General features: G+C 42.1%; 1 protein-coding gene across 6 annotated transcripts in view; it reads right to left on the reverse strand.

Annotated features, from left to right (window-relative positions):
* Positions 1 to 19530, reverse strand: part of Rbp6 (RNA-binding protein 6) — an 824356-nt gene that overhangs the window by 293371 nt on the left and 511455 nt on the right. For all 6 annotated transcript variants that reach the window (XM_076368421.1, XM_076368426.1, XM_076368422.1 and 3 more), the window contains one exon: positions 4234 to 4275. In XM_076368421.1, the coding sequence (XP_076224536.1) occupies positions 4234 to 4275 (42 nt within the window). The remainder of the gene's footprint in view (positions 1 to 4233; positions 4276 to 19530) is intronic.

The following is a 19530-nucleotide window of genomic DNA, read 5'->3' on the forward strand; positions in this document are numbered from 1 at the left end:
CGTATACGCGGGACATTATTCAGACCGCAGCGCCGTTTCCTCGAAAACGAGGGGCGCTGAGTGCCGAGCCACGGGGATGGGGGAGGGTAAAAACGAGGATAGAGATAGATGCGCGAAAGGATCAAGGTTTGAGAGAGCCACGGGTGAGGGTCGGAGTGAAACGGAAAACGGGGAGGTGAAGGAAAAGCCCAGGGAAAGAGAATAGAAGGGAGAAAGAGAGGCTGCGCCACGTCTCGCGTAACGAGCTGCCGGCTCCCTAGGGTGTTCAACTCCTCTACGCTCACATCCCCAACCGGTTCGTCTCCTCGTCTGGTATCATCTCTACCTCCGTGCCCTCGCAAGCGCCCACGTACCTTCTTTCAGAGGAATCGTTTTATTTTCTTTGCCGAGTGAGAGATACCCCCGGCTAGTCGACGTTGCTATTCGTGGTGTATCAATGGTGACTCGTTCTGTGATCCACCATGACGGAGTTCACGATATCGTACCGTACGGCTTCCTTGGCACTTTAATATCCACTGAATTAGCGGTATGTATTGGTCAGTGGAATTACTTAGAGTTATTTTTATGAGAAGAGCCTATTAACAGTAATTGTTAGATTTAGAGAAATAAGGCAAACAGAAGTTTTTTGAGTGCAGCGGTCTTAAAATTTTGTTTCACTTTCAATAACATTGGAGGTGCTTGTAGTTTTTGTATCTGTAGTTTCATTTCTGAACGAAATGCACAACGATTTTCATATTCTTGATTTTTCAGTGACTAGACTGCAGCATTGTACTAAAAGGCATGTTTGCGACCCATAGATAGTTTCAGTTGAGTCCGAGAACGCGATTATAAAAAGCGGCGAGCACACACCTTCCGTATACCGCTTTTGTGCTCAATTCTCATCGCCTTTCTCTTTTCATCTGCATGTATTCAAAGCCCGATAGACAATAGACTGAAGCAGGAATATAAAGAAAAGTAACCGAAGGGAAAGGGAAGGTTGAGGCGTTCGTAGAGAACTCGGTAATGACTGTCGCTACTTTTCCACCATGTCGGAAGCGCATTGCGCCATTTCCGCTAGCCCGGAAGTGCGGTAACAAAGCGCTTCCGGCACGCGGTCTCGAGGAGGTTGTTACGACGGGGCCGTAGCGTAGGGACACTCCGTGACATTTCAATGAACTTTGCGGCACAGTCATTTTCTCCCTAAAGTTCATCGGGTCTAACATGTGTTTTGGGGGTTGACGAACTTTCGACACTACATTTCTGGCTACGTTGAAGGATTAAAGACGAGCGATATTACGGCAAAGTTCAGGGAATGCTCGCGAATTGGAACAACGTAAACATCGGAGTACTGTTTCGGTGGTAGAGATCGTAATATTCGAACCGTGTCACTTTAGAATAGTGATATTAACACTGAAACACGCAGAAACACTGATAAACTCTTTAGCATTCCACTAACAATAGATTACTCATACTTCGAACCAACTATTATGAAACAGATGCTTTCAATTTTTAAAAATCACTCTACCCAACCATTCCACGGCTGTGTACAATTTCTAAAAGTTTGAAAATCCAAAGAAACATTCACATCGCAAAACGATCGGAAACAATAAAAAAAATATATCAACACGAAGACATCAAGACTGATATAACTCCTGAAGTTCACCAAAACTAGTGACGTCATTCGATTTTGATCATTCGATCGTATTCACTCGAAGGAATATACTCGAATAATCCAATCAACGATGTCGTTGATTTCACTCGTAACGATCTATCGTCCATCCATGCACAAATCCCCGGTTATCGGACGAGCGTACAGTTACCGATTTGCGTACGTTGCGAGCGTATATGCCACTCGACATCGAAATAAAAGGAATCTCCTTAAGAATGGCTATACGATAACATCGGCTATAGCGTCGAGTTATCGCGCCGCGGATCGCGCCAAACGTGCCAGTATCGTATTGTGCCCGCTGCCGGCTGGAGTGTCTGGCACTGGTCCCGAATTCGAAACGGAACGCGTGCATTCCTATTACTTTTTCCGAACGAGCCTAGCGGCCGACGAAGAGGGACGGTCCGTATAAAAGAAGCGCGGGGGTGAGAGGTGGGAGTAACGGCGAGCGGGGGGCGACAGGGGGCTCGAGGCCAGTGCAGCCACCGCCATTTTATGAAAATTGCACCTCCCCGTTCCAGCTGCCCCGAGCGTTCAGGCGAAATATGTTACTTCCATCTCGCGATTAATAGTCGTTATTTTATTTCGAATAACTGCCCCCGCCGAACGTTGCGCGCTGGAAACTAGCCGGAGCAACTTTTCATGGACCGTGTTCATTTTTTTCCTTCCCTTCGTTCACCAACCGCCCCCACCACCAAGCCCTCTCGAAAGGGATGATGACCGGGCTATTAAAAATCTTTCAGCCGCGATTATCTTCGATCAGTCGAATGGGAATTTTTACGATACACGCATATTTCATCCCGCCGATTTCGATACGGTGAATATCGATTCCGGGGACACGTGCTCTTCTACTTGAACGTGAACGTGGTTTGTTACAGAATCGTTCTACCTTTTGAAGTGCGCTCGCGTTTTCGGATCTTGGAGCGAGTCGATCGTTCAAAGGAATATACCGAAACGTAAAATGTAAATAAATAAGTACACATGGAAATGCTGAAAATGAGAGAAATGTGAAATGAACCAGTGGTGATATATTATTGAAAATACTATCGAGTCCTGTCTAAATAATTCAGTGATCTAATATCCACATCGTTATTTAATCGTTGCTGTTTAGTTATACTTGCTGTGTGAACCGTATTTGAATAACATATAGAATTATGATTAAACCTTTCTTGTCAGTATGCAAAAACGTAAGGAATTCATCCTCGTAGTATATAAGAAAGAAAATAATGTAACATGCTTTCTTTGGTTCTCGTAATTCGTGTTTAAAATATCACGTAACGTAAAATAAATAAATCACAAATTTCGTATGAGCGCTCCCGAATTTGCCTCGCCTGCGTCCGTATTCAACGAACATTATTACTGTATAATTAATATCAATCAATTCGTAGTATAATACCCACAATATCATTATTATTAGTCATCCGTTATCCGTACAGTGTTTCCACCAAATAGCTCTCATTCAGAGCGGCGCCCAATTTCCCGTCAGACGCAATGAAATTCCAACAGTGGCTCGCCCTTGTCGAATAATAGTGTCAAATTACGACCCGGTTATAGAAGAGTCTTTCAAACTGAAATAACAAAATTTTCATCGCGGCAATCCAACCGATATACGCGCGCGAGCGCGGCTCGTTAATACGCCAGATGCGTGATTATCGGCTGCCGCGGTAAATCGTGATTTCCGAGGTCGCGTCATAATTTATGCGTTTCCGGCTCTTGACGGCGGGATGAAATAAAATTGTCGAAGGGTCGCGGACGGGGGGGAGTTTTGTAAAAAATTTTGAAATGTCGCGGCGACGTGGGAACGGCTGCGGACAGGCGGGAACGATGAAAAGAGCCGTTGAGAACGGTTGGATCGACGGAGCATCGAGTGGAGAAGCGACGGAAAGAGACAGTGAAAGAAAAAGAGGGGTGAGGATGCTTCGGTTGGGTCCACGGAAGGGGGAACAGGGGAAAAGGTGCAATTAAAATTAGCACAATTCAGTCACTCGCCGGTAATTCGCGTGCCTGGCATTTATATTATTAAGCCGCGCAAATTTCTCTCGCCTACCCCCACTCTTCGTCGTCTCTTGGCCCCGTGTAAATTCTCTCCCGCAAATACGCATAGGACACAGAGGAACAGAAAGGGAGACAGGCGCACACGTGTGACCTCGTCAACTTTTCCACTGTTACATTCTGCCCTTTCCCTTTTGATACGTTTCCATCCCCCGTCCTATCCTCTTTGCAGCGTTTCAGAGTCTCGCGGCGAGAGTTTCGGCCGGTAGTCACGGTCAAGTAGACTGGGAAGAAAATAATTCCGGGTTTTGAAATGAATTACATCTAATTGCGCTTATTGCGAGGACGAGAGGGCTTTATTATTCTCTCTTCAACCGCATTATTCCGTTTACTCTCCTCGTCCCTCTTTACCGCCATGGTGGCTCTCGACGCTCGGCATCCGCTCTTTGTCCATTTATCGAATTTATTTCTTGTATTTTTTTACTTTTTTGACGATCGATCTTTCACGGAGACGAATGCTTTCCATGTGAAATGTATTGAAGTCTACGTGATCACGCGTTTCAGATGTAACGAAGAATGCGAAAGGTGGTACTCACCTTTGGGTGTGTTCTCCTGGGAAACGCTACCTTAGGGTCGATCTGTAACAAATAAATTGGGACGTGGTTAATTATTTGTTCGTAATTTGTAAGCGATTATAATAGGTACCTCTTAAGTTATTTGCTATAATCAACAGTATTCATTTTTCCTCCCAACTTCAAACGCCACTTTCACCCTTAAAAGTACACGATTGCAGATGTGCAAAAATTCATACACTTGAACATCTTTTCGAGCATTACACCGTGCTAAAGCGTATAAAAGTGTTCGTGCGTCGTTTGAATTAATTATCGCGGTAAAAAATCCAGTTGCGAGAGAAGTCCGAGAGGAGAAGGAGAATATCGTCACCGGTCGGCCAACCAAACTCTCAGCTCGTTCTCCTCGAGCGAGTTTTGTGAGCGCGCCCGCAGGGACAAGGGAACCAGGTCGGACGTAACCGCAGCTTACGCCCTACGTGGCTAAAAAGCAAAAACCCGCTTCGCCGGCGCGGGGGTTGGAGCGCTGCGAACTGGTGGAATTCCCAGTGCGGCCGCGACGTAAATTTTCGGCGCGAAATCGAGCCGCTCGAATGCTCGTCCCGGCTTCCCCCGTGACCTTACTTCGAACTTACGTGCGTGAAGCTACGCGGAAACGTACGTGACCGCAGAGGCGTCGTTCCGCCTTGCAGCCAGCCATTCGAGAAGTTCAGACTTCGACTGCTTTCCCCGGGAAATCTTCGTGAACCGGCTCCTTTCGCCCGCGTCAGGCCAACTTGCATATTTTCGGTGCGTGCGGTATCACCAGCCCGATTCCCCGCAAACCTTCCGCATAGTAATTCGACCGAACGGGGTTTAAACTTCGAAAGATACGAGGGAGAAGGAAAATTATAGAATCGAGAGTTCGGTGTTTGGGCAATTGGGAACTGTGCAGGATCGATCGAAGAGTTCCTTCATTTTTGTCTATAGACTGTGTTAGGAGAGTTCTAATGCACGTTTTTATGGGTTTAAATCTTCAATCCTCGTCATTTCGGTTAATTGGTATTCATATTATTGATGACGTAAATAGAAGTTCATAAACTTCAGAATTGTTTGCTAGAACATCGATGGATGTACGTATTTAGTTATCTTTGTGCACTATTTCTTCCTCTATCAATAACTGTGATTAATTACAATACTGAAGGTGTACTATTTCGTGATGCATTTTAATTATGATTCTGTTAGTATATATTTAAAAACTCTATAAATGAAATTTCACCGTTTACATCCGCCAACGTGATAAGTTATACTCGAAGGAATACATTATACGTTTAATTTCCGAACAATAGTCCGCGACGCTGATTCGGCGACTTTTTATCGAGGCTGAGTTTCTCACCGCTTTTCTAAAGTGGGTCAGTTTTCTTGCTTTTATCGCCCGGCTCAAGACGCGGAGCTGGGAGATTTTTTATCGGGCCAACTCCATCTGAAGTATTTTTCTCGATCACTGCCGGCCCTGGAAATATTTGTTTCGTTTGGTCGTGTCTCAAAGTTCCAACTGGAGATGCAATCAATTTCTTCATTTAGAAAGTTTTTCATTTTAACTTTATTTAATAACTAATGTCCTCGACCCAAGGAAATAATTGACTGCTCTATTAATACTTCTGTAATCACGTTTTGTTTTCTTGTCCAATGCTTTTTTTGTCTAATATTACGATATTTCACTCTGTTTAAAACGATGGAAAATTGAAAACACGAAACTGATTTATTTCATAGAAAATGTAAAAAGGATATGCAATATGAGTATCAGCCTTATTTCCTTCCACTAAACTTTCCTTTAGATTTTTATTTATTATTTTGTAGAAAGAAATAATTCAGAAATTTCAATGTAGATATCAATCGTATTAATATCATGAGAAGTGTACGATTTGGAGTATGATTTATGATCGTTGCCTATGTCAATTTATCCCGGGCATTGATCATGATCAATTACCAAGTAATCCACTCGCTTCGGCTACCGAAATCTATTCAGTCGGATTCGTGGGCAGCTACTTTACTACCAAATAAGCTGCAGTTTTCATTGCAAATCCTTTCGAAACGCCTGTCGTCGAACCAGCGCAACGTTGTAATTAAGAATAATGTCTTCAAGATAATCCCCACCGTTAAAAGACGCTTCATCTTTCATGCCACGCTTTGATAAATGAAATGTACAGACACAGCTGCGAGGAGCAGCGTCTCGTGTACAACTAGAAAGAATATTTCACTTCGCAAACACATAAAATGGTGCTTACTGTTACCGATAATATTCTTCTTTTGAAAAGATTTTTAAATCAATCAAATGAGAAAATTAATTCAAACGCGATTGAATACGGACGTACGAATTCCCTAAATAATGCAAAGCAGATGAATTCGGATTGCCCACTGGTGCAACAGAATTAAGTGATATAAATCAATGCATGGTCAGCCAACAACTCCCTATACTTTAAGTATCTCAATCCACTAACCGAATCATTTTTATCGCTTCATTTTTCACCAAAATTTCCAGACAACATTCTTATATGCATGAATACAATCCAAAAGCAGGTAATTCACACTTTTTTCTTTTTTATCAAAAAAGGTATCTACATACTTGTTACATTCCAAAATGATAATATCCACATAATGCATATTAATTCATCGCGTTGAAAAAAATTATTAGAAATATCCAACGAAGAAAACGGACAAGACAAACAAAAGTAGGGCGCATCAGTGACGCAAACGTTCGCGTAAGGCGAGCCGAAACCACAGTTTCCCGTTGCGAATCACGCAGCGAACCGGTGTTTACAAGAAATAAACCTTCAAAGACGATTCACTGATAGGGAAGACGTGACGTTCCCGAACTCGAGCTTCTTCGCGAGACGGCACGGCCTCGCGGCCTAGACACGAGAAACGCAGCTCGTGGATGGTGGGAAGGGAGTAGCGGAAGCCACGAACGTGGTAATGACAAGCAAGAAAACCCGCCTCTATCCACCGCCGCCGTCGTCGTCCTCGGCAACGAGCGCCGACGACGTTCCTCTCTCCTGTGTTTTCTCCCTTTCCTGTTCTCTGCTCCCGCGAATCACCCCCGTTTGCATAATCCCCTACGGCAAAGTTCACACCGGTCGCTCGCACGCCTCCGGACGCCCTGGAGCACGTCAACCGACCCGACGTCGACAGCTACAACGACGAGGGTGGAGAGAAAGTCTTTCGGTTTTCGTCTTCCTACGCCGACACCGTGATTCTTCTTCTATCCTTGTCTACCTCTTCCTCTTCTCCGTCTTCATCCTTTTCCTCACCATCTTCTCTGTTCCCCTCTCTCCCTCTTTCCTTTTATTTGTCTTTCTCTCTTTCTTTTCCTCTGCCTTTCCCTGTTTTTCTCTGCCTTCCACTTTTCCTCTCTTTGTTTGCCTTTTACACTGTTTCCTTCGCTTTCTGTCTTTCTCTCTTTCCCCGTCCTTCGCCCTTACTCTGTTTTTTTCTTTCTCGCTCTCTATTTTTCTGTCCTCCTTTGCCCTTTTCTCTCTTTCTCTCTTTTTCACCGCTTTTTTCGTTTTTATTTTGTTTTATATCTTTCCTCTTTGTCCTTTTTTTCTATTGGCTTCTCTGTATCTCTCTCTCTTTTTTCCCCTTTTATCACATTTCTTTCTTTATCTTTTTTCTGTCCCTACGCATTATCTTGTTCGTACTAGGAAAGAACGAGAGGAAGAAGCGGCGCGGCATAGAAACAAGCGTGATACGGTCTCGCGTCGGCAACTTTCCTACTAGCCCCTCAGGAACCAGTTACAAACGGATTCCGCGGACAAGTTAGCATGGACGCGTACGCGGTCTCGAGATAAGATTAACTGCCTTTTGACACGCGCTATATGCATAATTTCTGCGTAAAGATTACAACCGGCCGAGAGTACATTTTGCCCGGCTCCCTTTCCCTACCGTTCGCGGTGTAATTGTTCAAGCGAGACCATGAAGCTTTTGCTGCGATGGGATTACTTCAGTTGTTATTTCATTAGCTTGTCCGACGTCTGGCTGATGATACCCTTGAGTTTCATATACGTTGGTTGGTTTATCTTTGTTTGATGGATCTTCTTCGCGATTCTATTACCGCGTGTATTATTATTAAAGAAAATTGTTGTTGCAAAGTATATTAATTAAATCGTATGTTTATTAACTGAACCATCCACATCATTGTTTCAAATAGAAGAAACCTACTAAAACTAGTTCATACTGTTTCAGGACGCGTATCTTTAATTTTCACGTTTGCTTCGAACGAATAACATTATAATAACAACTGATCAAACGTTCTGGAAGCTGTATAACGTGTATCTTTAATTTTCACGTTTGCTTCAAACAAACAATATTATATTAACAATTGATCAAACGTTCTGAGAGCTATATATCTGTTATAATTTATATTCAGTAACACCTGCGAACGAACACGAATAGAACACCGATCGAAGTCCGCCATGGAAATACATTATCGCCCGCCGTCGATACAAGAAATGCAATCAGAACTCACAATCATTACGTGAAAACGGCGAGAAAGATACGTCCCCATGATCGACAGGAATTTGTCAACGACGGCCAGTGAATCGAGCTCGGCGAATCGATCAACGAGATTAGTTCCGACGGTCCGGTTATTCGATTCATTTCGTTCGCTTCCGTGCCGGGAGTATCGCACGGACGAAAGCGTAGAGGGGAAAGAGAAAGGTAACGAGGAAGATGGAAACCTAATGAGAGATCAAGAAAGAGAGAGATGGAGACGAAGATCAAGGAATCGCGGTAGATAGAATTCGAAGGAGGAAGAAGCGGCATTACAGAGAAAAATCGAGAGGCTCGAAGCCATTTTCGCAAACATAACCCAGTTACCCGGGTATCGCGCGAAATGATCGGCCGCTGAACCATCGTTGCCGATGACTGCGGGCGAAGAAGAAGACGACGACGTTGTCGACGACGATAGAAATTCAATCTGGTTCGCACGCCTGGAAATTGGAAGAGTCACCTATCCTCAGACCGACTGGCTGATTCGCGGAGCTGCCGCGCAGGAAAACCCGAGGCTCGTATCGGCAACATTTGGGAAAGTAATCCGGGACACTATTCTTGCCGCCCCCTAACGTCCCCGCCGCGCGAGAGCAAGAAATGGCTTCGACGACTCTACGAACAACGCGTCGCGGATAATACGAAAGGGAAAATTCACACGCGAATTCGCGGTAATTTCGCCGACATATTTACTTGCGCTGGTTGCATTGTTACGTAAACCGAAGTGCTCCCTTGCCGAGCATTGTCGACTGTTTCTTTATGGTAAAGCTAGCTCGAGTTTCGTTTCGTTAAGATGACACTCAAGAATTGCTTGGACTAGCTCGTCTTTTCTTAATGAAAAATAGAATGGTGTTCTAGTAAAAGAATTTATTGATCCGAAGGTAAATTGTTGAATTATGTTACTTCATGAGGTGATAGTATTTTTTGATAAATATTCTTATCATCAAATAGTTACTCGTGATTCATATGTACAGTGTTTATTGTAATATAGAAGTAAAATCAAGTGTCTTGTTGTTGAGATCTACTAAACAAAAAGATTCCATTTGAAGATGACAATGGCGCTACCGCATGAATTTGAGATGACATTATCTGTTGTTTCGTTCTTGTTTTTTATGAACTGTCAGTACTGTGTGAAGCAGTAAACTTTTGGGCGGCAAATATGCGACTGTTTCATTTGAGTTTAAACTTTGAGTACCCGAATTTATCAAGGATAAACGTGTGTAGGAAACACACGGGATGGTATTAAACTTTAACTGATAAATGCGACGAAAAACGATTTAAAATGTTTAGCGCTTACATCCCCGTGCATGGGATTTGGAAGTGATAATTAAAAATTACGGTCCGCGTTGACGCCCGGCATTATCAAACAGGATTCCTGTGAACCGAGCCGGGCTGTTGGATGGGAAATGAATTTGTGAACTTTGGCAATAAATTTTCCGTGTTTGTATTGAGTTTACAGTTGATTAGAATGCAAATGGATTTGGGAAACTGGACTGGACATTATAACTAGACTGTAACATTATTGATCACGGCTACTAGCGTATACGTCACACGTTTCTCGAACGCTCCTTGCATATCTGCTCTTTATATGATACTTTCAAACTGATTATAAATATCGTTTCATAATAAAAACAAAGAATATTATTTTGTGTAAATTCGGCCGATTTGAATTCCTTCTTTTGGATTGATTTCACACCGACATTCTTTCGGCACTTCATACTTGACAAAGGCGGAAGCAGATGGATAGAGAGGACGGTTCGAGTGTCATTCAAGATTTAACTACAGTCTCAGCAAGATGGGAGTAAATATCAGCGAGCTACAAGTGGGAGATTTTCCCACTCTCGAACAATCCTCCGTCCCCTTCCGCCCTTCCATCCAGACCACTACTCCCTTCGCGATTTTCGCCCTCTCCAATCTTCCAGCCACCCTATCTAATTCTGTCTGTCCTGGGCACATGCCTCGCCAGTTCCTAAACTTCCGAACAGCCTCGCCGTGTGCACAATGGAAGCTGAGAGGTTTTTAACAGCGGAGAAACTTTTGATTGATGCACCTTCGGAGACGTGGTTCGTTGTCCTTCGGCTCTCGCCTCATCTGACCGCGCTTGGAATCGGTACCGGGACGCGCAAGTACGAATACTCTTTAAAAGTAACTTCAAGGACTGTTGAAATGAAAATCGATCTTTCCTAGTGGATAAAAAAAAGTTTATTCCATACTTTCGGTTTATTTTCATCAACAGAAATTTATCAATTATTTCATTCAAATATGTTACATTCGTTTAAAGTGCTACCGATATTCTACAAAATTTGTAACGTACTTCAAACTACAAATTGAATTACGAAAATACTATCACTAAAGATTCACGATCTCGAAGGAAAGATTGTTTGTCCATATTTCCTTAGACCTTCAAGCGAAGATACACATTCTGGTTGATACAAGGATAAGACTGCGATACATAACGCGCGATGCATCGTCTATCTACGGAATAACGGTGAAACCATGCCGTCATTACCGTTTCATTGTTCCGGGATTGTCCTATAAAGGAACTTTTTTTTTACGCCGCTAATAATCTAAGGAAGTTGCAGGGACGTTTAGCCGTGTTTTTATTTCATTCGCAAGGCATAAACTACCCGTGCACGCCGGTTACCCGTCACCGGGGAGACGCAATCTTTTCCAAAGGAGCAGATGGCACGAATATAAAACGCCGCGGCGCAGTCAAAGATTCCTCACGTATAACTTAATCCGTTTGTTCCCGGTATTCCCCCTATTTCCTCGGGTTTATGTCAATGACGCACATTTCTCGGCTGCTGCAAACTCACTCGAGCCCGTCTCCGCACGCACACTGAATTTTAATCGGGACTGGGAGACCTTCCTCTTATTGGGGCGGGGGAATGCCAAAGTAATGAGTTCTACCCGCAGCACGACGCATCCATAAAGAAATGTAGGCTATGTCCGCGCTGAAACCCTACAAGTTTTATGTTCGCACCGTAGCCCGCGTAGGTACCCGCGTCACGTGAACAGGAGTCCCAGACTTTGCTCCAATTTGCTATGAAACGGTTGATGGAAGAATATTGACGAACTATATCCTTGCAATGAATCGAACTGTTTATGAACTTCTCTGAGGAGAAGTGGGTATTTTTGGAAAATGTAATTATTTCATTGCATTTGTTATAAGAGAGCTGTTAATGGCATTACAAATACCTGTTAAATTATTCTACCAAAGGAATGAATACAACTTCTTTTTCATACTATAGATTTTTGTACCGTGTCTGATTATATACAGACCAATTCCACTTGTGACAAGAATCAGTAAATCCTTACAATTTTCTATGTTTCAAACTTTCATTTGGTTAGAAAACCAGGCTGCGGAATATACATTTGCGCTTCCATAATAACTTATTTGTTAGTATTGTTATCTACCATACGATAACGATAATAATATCTTAAATAAAATATTATGAGCAGTATTCGTAAAATAAACATAATTTACAAATCCTCTAAATTTAATATCGCAATCGAATATGAGTGCTTCAACAATTCACAACAGAACATGTCTTAAACAGTTTTTCAGCGCCAACATAAATTTCAACCGTAATCCCAGTTATCTGGAGTAACACATTGATACTAAGAGAAAGGAACAAATAGACCTAGGGAACAGGAAATAGAATCCATCATTGATATTGCTGTATTTGACGGTGGTCGGCCAGGGGGGCGAAGAAATCGCGGCGAAAATTATTATTGAAGTTTAAAGACCGATTCGCTTCTATCCTCGAGGATAACCGCGGTTCGCTTCTTCCATCGTCAAACACCGGCCGAATCCGCCTAGTAAATTAAAGGCAAATAGTTTCGGCTGATTTTGCAACAGATCGGTTCCGAGCTGGTTGGTCTCATCTCGCTTAGTATCGTCGCTGTTTCGTTTGTCGCTGAATGGCACGCGTGAACCGGACTTTTTGATTGACGGTGTGCTTCTGTGTAGCTCGCTTCTTCCGTTTCTCGGCAACGACGTGACAGAACGCTGTCCCTTTGCTCTGCCGTTTCTCCTGTACCACCGCCCTCTTTTATTTTTCCACTTTCGCGGCTGTTCCCTTTAGTGAGATCCTCGATTTTTTCCGCCGCGCACTTTTTTCACCCGTGCCGTTCGCATTTCCATTGCTGAGTACGAGCGGCCGGATCCGCGAGCCGGCGGACGCGCAGAAAACGACCGTGCGGAAACAGCGGACAGCCGACTAAAAATGAGAGGGCTAGAACGGAGAGACTAGAGGAACGGTCTGGGAATCGGGGAAACGAAGCGTCTAAAAGGGAATCGGGCATCGAGAAGGTCCACAAAGGGGAAATGGCATGACACAGAAAGATAGAGGGCCGGGAATGGGGAGGGACGCGAAGCCGGACAATACAGTCATCGCTTGAAAACTGGGCCAGAAACAATGAACCGAGATTCCGGATAGAGGTGCACTCTTTTCTTTGCGTGGTCCTGCTCTACGGCGAAATTTCAAGTTGCTTGGCGTGTTCGACCAGATACGGAGACCTTGAACTTCGATCGTGCATTGAGAATGTGATTTATTTATTGCGAGCAACGTCCGAACGGCTGTCGTAATTTATTATGTCGCAATGAATTGGGTTTTTTAAAAATCTGGCTTACTTTGCAATTTTTAGTAAAAATTTTATAGAAAACGACCTCGAGACAGAGATATCTTTATTTTGAGTATGAAAGGATATTTTTTTAGTTAATGGCGGCACGCTATTCGTAATAATTTTTATATATGGTTTCACTGTATCTCTATTATGCTACTCGCAATTGATGTTTCTCATTTTATCTCTCTAACCATTCAAACACTGCAAGTCATTAAATCGGTGATTCTTGAAATTGTACCACATTCGATTATTTTCATTTCGGAGTCGTGTAACGTGAGATTTCATTCACTGCGAATTATTTGGTGTTTGTTTAATTTCAATGTTCCGTGATAATTACATACTTGTATAAGTTGCAAATATTTCTCATGTCTCTTGATTGCAAAAGAAATTTTAAAAACGTTTCAATCATGTTTCTGCATATCTTTGTATTTTGTATAATTTATCATTTATTGCGTTGATTAATCATAGACTGGGTGAACTTGCGGTTTGCTAGCGTTCCGACAGTTTTTCGTTTATTTCAAGTTATCTTCTAAATGCAAAAACACGCTCCGTCCAAGTTTCTGCCGGTCCCTTTCAATTCTTAAAACGATTTCACATCCGCGGATGCCAAGAAAACACGGATTTTTCGTGACAAACTTGAAAGTGTATAAACTTCGATGTTTTTGCTGGTCCGTAAAGTTTCCCGGCATCCTCGAAACTGGCTGTAATGGCCGTCGCAACTGTCATTCCTAGGTAGCCCGAGATATCAGTGGAACACGAAGAAGTTAATGCAATGTAAGTTATTTGCCATAGTAGATTACTATTGGGTAAAACAAAAAGAATTGGAAAGTTGCATTTCCGGTTTTACCGAACAACGGAGACGAGGATAGTTTCTTATTTCTTCGCCTCCGTTAATTATATAAAAGGTATGTGTTCTTGGGCAAATCTTGGAACTAAAAAGTTCTTTCGGTTTCTTTTCCAATTAAAATCTGATTCATTCTCAGTTAGCTGAGCGAAGCAATCGCTAACCTGCGTTCTTTGATTAAAGTAACTTCACGATTCTATGTTCTAACCAGTATAATAGAAAATCAACTGTACTTGTCTGATCTTGATTGACCATTTCTACTTCGTATAAATACTACAGTATAAATGCTCGTATGAAAAGATTAAAATGTCTTTTCGGTTAATTCGTTTTATATAAATCCATCACTTTTCTGGTACTACCACAAAATTTGGTAACACCTCGAATAATTTTGTATCCAATGTACCCCACCCATAAATAACAAATTATTTCAATTAAAGTTAATATTTTCGACAAAAAGATAATATGAAAGGAAGTTTCTCCTAAAAGGCATTACCAATATGATTTTATGTTGTTTCTAACACAACTCCGTTTTAACAGTACAATTGGGATATCTTTGTCAGCATGAAATATTCAAATAATTAAGATCGTATAAATCATGTGGAACTACTGGCTTAATATCTTTGTCGATTAATGTTTATTGGTATCCTAAAGTGACCAAAACAGAACCTTCTGTCCCCTGAAAACTATATCGCACGTCCATCCTAAGCGGCGTCGTACGTCAAGATCTGTCAAGATTCATTCGCTACGTCCAGAAACCACGAACGACGCCGTAAATTAACTCGGGCACTGCGGATTTATTATATCTACAAGCAGATAGGGATGGTCAGTTACTACCCGGACTGAGCGATTGCTTTTAATATTCGGCGCCAGCTGCGTGCCCGGTTTCCCTGTCCCTTGTTCGCCTCTTGTCGTCGATGTATCTTGCTCGAAGATGTATAGACGATAAAAATGGAGTCCCGGTCTCGCCAATTTCGATGTGCATTATTTCAACAACGACGCGTTAACCAAATTCTTGCTTTCAACACATAGTTTTTCCATTTTATTCAATCCCCATTGTTTTATATTAATATCATTGTCTTCAATGATACGAGATTGATTTACCTATCAAAATAAACTTCAGTCTACGGTTCACTTTTCCCGCGTATGATATAGCCGAATCATAGTTAATGTGACTGCAATTTCAGAATGTCTCTGTATATAATCGAATAGAAACTGTTCAATAGTCAAAATTATTTTATCGGTAGTTCAGGATCCCATAAAATGATCCATAAAATTAGGTTTTCGCCTGAGCAACGAAAATCTACTCGTAACAATCGTGTGGTTAACGCAATCCGCGTAACCAGTCAACAAAATCTTTCGCGAAATCATGCCTGATTTTCGAAATTGTTTTAAAACTTCAGGAAAAAACGATAATCGTCAAAATCAGAGCAATGGCCATAACGGTTATCTTGTTACGCGGTTTCTCGTTTGTTAAAGATACCGTTTATAACTTCCGCTCTATCGGCGACGCGTTGCGAGCGGAAAGCGTGCGAATTTTTTCCTTCCGTGCCTTCCGATCGCGCGAGGTCTCGCAGCCGAGGAGACGGATTCCGTAATTTCTGGCGATTGAAAAGCACCGGCGAATGAGAAAGGGAGGAGGAAAAGCATCGCGTAATCCGGTTTTATCATTTAGCGAGCGCGAGCACTGAAATTCCAGTGGAACTCGGTGTTCAGCCGCGCCGCGGTATAAAGTGCGCCCGGATATGCGCGTCCCGGCGAGGCTTTTTTCCTCGCCGTGGATCCGTCGCGCGGAGGATAAAAAATGGAAGTGATAAAATTTACCGACTCGCCCGAGCCGGCTGCCTTGGAGAGGATCTGCGAATTGCCGGAATGTTGGAAGGTAAATTACATCTCGAAACGTGACGCCCTGCTTTTTTCGTTTCTTTTTTATTTTCTGTTCCTTTTTTCTGTCTTAATAAATACGCCGAGGCTTTCAATGCACATGCACACGCGCAGCGTGTCAATTAAGTATTAATTATCTCGTACATTGAAATTTCATTTCTCCGAAAACTATGTATCTGCTTAAATTTCGAGTACCGGACGAAACGCAAGTATACACTGTAATTCGGTTCTTTCAAAGGTTCGACTGAAGGCTCTCTTGTAATTATATCGATAGGGACAAAAAGTTAGTATGAAATTTATGAAATTCCTGGAAACTAGATATGCAATACATACTTGTATAGAGGAACCGTTCGTAGATCTTCGTATTTTTGTACGTTGTAATTAATAAGTCACGCTGTAAATTAATTTAATGAACTCTGCACAGGCTTTCCATTCTAATTACCCTTATAATGAAATTGTACCCTCGTTATCAATCTATCAAAATCGATGACGTATAGGTATTCGTCACGAAATGATTACTAAATGCAAACGAGTGTTAAATATAACTGAACGTAATTCAATTTTCTATTAAAAGTCAGAAAACAAGGTAACTATGGTACTGTTTCAATAACCCGACACATGTTTCCCATGAAAAAGAAAATATCAGTACGAAAATGTATTTAAAATTTGCGCAATATGATTGAAAACCGGGGAACCTTTGAAACGCGACGTTAATATCCAGATGAGAGTGGGAAGTGTCAATGACAATGGAGAGGATTACACCAGTCTGCAGCTCGGTATCGTCGAAATAAGGAACGAGATAGCGCCTGGCGGTCCCGTATATACCGCTTTTAATATCTTTTTTATTGTGAAAATAGTTAATTAAAATTCGAGGATCGCCACGGCACTCTGGAAAGCGGTCTCACGGCCCCGGCGTAATACTCATTCGGGCTAATCTCCGTTGAAATATCATTGGGCTAATAAACCACGGGTTCCCCAGGCGTCCGCGCGTCGCTCGGTACAGGATTTACATGAGAAAGGGGACAAATACATTAAACGAGTCAGAAGGACGTGATCATCGGGCTTTCGCCGCCATTATTTCTTAATAAAGACGGATTAGACCGTGGGATGTCTAACGGGGTGGTGGAAGAGGTTTCTTCTCGTATTTCTCCTGGGCTCGGTCGTTATCCGTTCGTTTCACGGCCTGTCCTCGCGTTTCCTTCGTAAAAAGGAAGTTCATCGGTGTCGGCAGATGTCGGCTGCTAAAACGTTCAGCCGCGATATTGGCTGGCGCCGAATGCCGGTGACGTTGTCGAGAAGATTTCTGACAAGCGTTGTTATTAAAAATTCCCTGCCCGCTCCTCCCTCTTTATTCAGCCATCTCTCTCACACTCTCTCTCTCTCTCTCTTTCTCTCTCTCTCGCTCTCTCTCTCTCTCTCTCTCTCTCTCTCTCGCTCTCTCTCTCTCTCTCTCGCTCTCTCTCTCTCTCGCTCTCTCGCTCTCTCGCTCTCTCGTTCTCGCTCTCTCTTTCTCGTTGTACCGGCTGCAACGGCTGAAAAAAAATCGAAACAGACGACCGTATATCGTGCCGCCCCCTGGAACGCGGAATAAATCGAATCCGGCTCCATCGATATCGTATCAATCTCGCCGTTACCGGTTTCTTTTTCTTTTCGCTTTTGCCCTCCGCGTCCTGACATACGTGTCGTTCGTTGACGAGACATCGAATAAATAGCGCCGCGCCGCTCGAGGTCGCGTGACACGTGCGCTCCGATCGAAAATGCATGTGCACGAATCGCGCGTGGCCGTCTAGTACTCGGTTATAATTACGAATGCGCCGCACACACGCACCGTGCGTATTCAACACTCGATGTTTTGTTCTAATCAGAGTGACCCGATTACGCTTTAATCTGCGCTAATAAACGTTGAATCGCTGAATGCCGACGACTATTGTATACGCATATGCGTGCATGGGAACGTATGAATGATTGCACTGATAATCGCGGTTAATTTCTTCTGTAATGTTTAGTTTCGGCTCGAAATTCGTTGAGGTTCTTTGATTAAATTCGAGCAGATGATTTTTCGACGATTACGATCTGTGGAAAGTTTTAGATGATTTGTGTTTTGCTATTCTTTATTAAGTTTGTAAACACGGAAGGATTGTGAATGAAAATTGGTTTTGTGGATACATTTTACGATTTCTGCTATGACACTATACGTATATGTAGACTATACGTATATTTTTCTTCTGAGGTTTGAAACTTAACTGCCGCATAGGTAAATTTTGTGAGTTTAATAATATGAAGATATCTGTTGGAATGTTTCAACGTTATTTTGTAACACTTATTTTAGATAAATGTTCGCGAAAATATACAAATTTCCGGATATAATATATATGATCTCGTATATTGAATAAAACATGATTACATTTTTATGGACATTAAACAGTGGCGGCTAGATGTAGTTTCTGAAAAAGCGTTTCGCAATATCAGTTATTTTCATATTTCCTTCATTTGCTTTCTGTTACCCGAAGCAATTCGGGAAACTGCACGTTTTACAGAATGTCGAAAATGTATACTTTCACGACCATTGTAACGAAATTAAAACACTTTTTGTTCATTCATTACTTTATATCTATTTGGGAAATATATAAAGGCTAATTCGAAGTTATAATTTTTCAATCAACACGATCGTTTTAAGTACAATAATAAAACCATTTTCAATTTATAAAATCTGCCTTTTAACTTATAAATATCTGCAGTTTCTATACATTGTTATAAATGCATAAAGTTTTATAGTCTAAAAAACTCATAAAAGAAGCATATCTCTTTTATTTTCACAAATTCTCATAGAAAAATTCATATCTCCTCTCCATAAACTATTTTTCAGAAAAATCAACGAGAAAATGGAGAGATCTATACCGAAACAACTCGGAAGGGAAGTAATGTGAATTTATTTATGCACGGAAAATAACAGAATCCGCGCACGGAGCAACGGGGTGAAAACAAAGTGTAAAATCAAAAATGGGTCGCGTTCTGGGTGACAAATTATCGGGGCTTCGCTCCAAGCGTGTTATAACTCAAACAACCAGCGAACGCGAAGGAATTTTTCAAATATAAACAAGTCACGGGTGTGCGGGGCAACGAAACCAAAACGTCGGTCAGTCAAGCGTCGACAGCGGGACGATCAACACTGGCGCCGATATTTCTTTTTCCTCAAAACTAAATTGATACTTCAACGATAATAATGTATTTTTTTCTCTGAAAATAAATGTATCACACGAAACATTGTTCGCAACTGTGACCGGAAAGAATATTGTAGAAACGAAAAATGTAGGTCAGGGAAACCGGAAGAATTGTTTTATTGGAGTAAACAGAAAATTAACGGAATATACATTCAGCCAAAAAATTAAAGGGAAAATACAATAAAAAAAAAACTTTTTTCCTAATAATGTTTGAGGCAACAA

This window comes from Nomia melanderi, chromosome 6, assembly GCF_051020985.1.
Source record: "Nomia melanderi isolate GNS246 chromosome 6, iyNomMela1, whole genome shotgun sequence".
NCBI lineage: Eukaryota > Metazoa > Arthropoda > Insecta > Hymenoptera > Halictidae > Nomia > Nomia melanderi.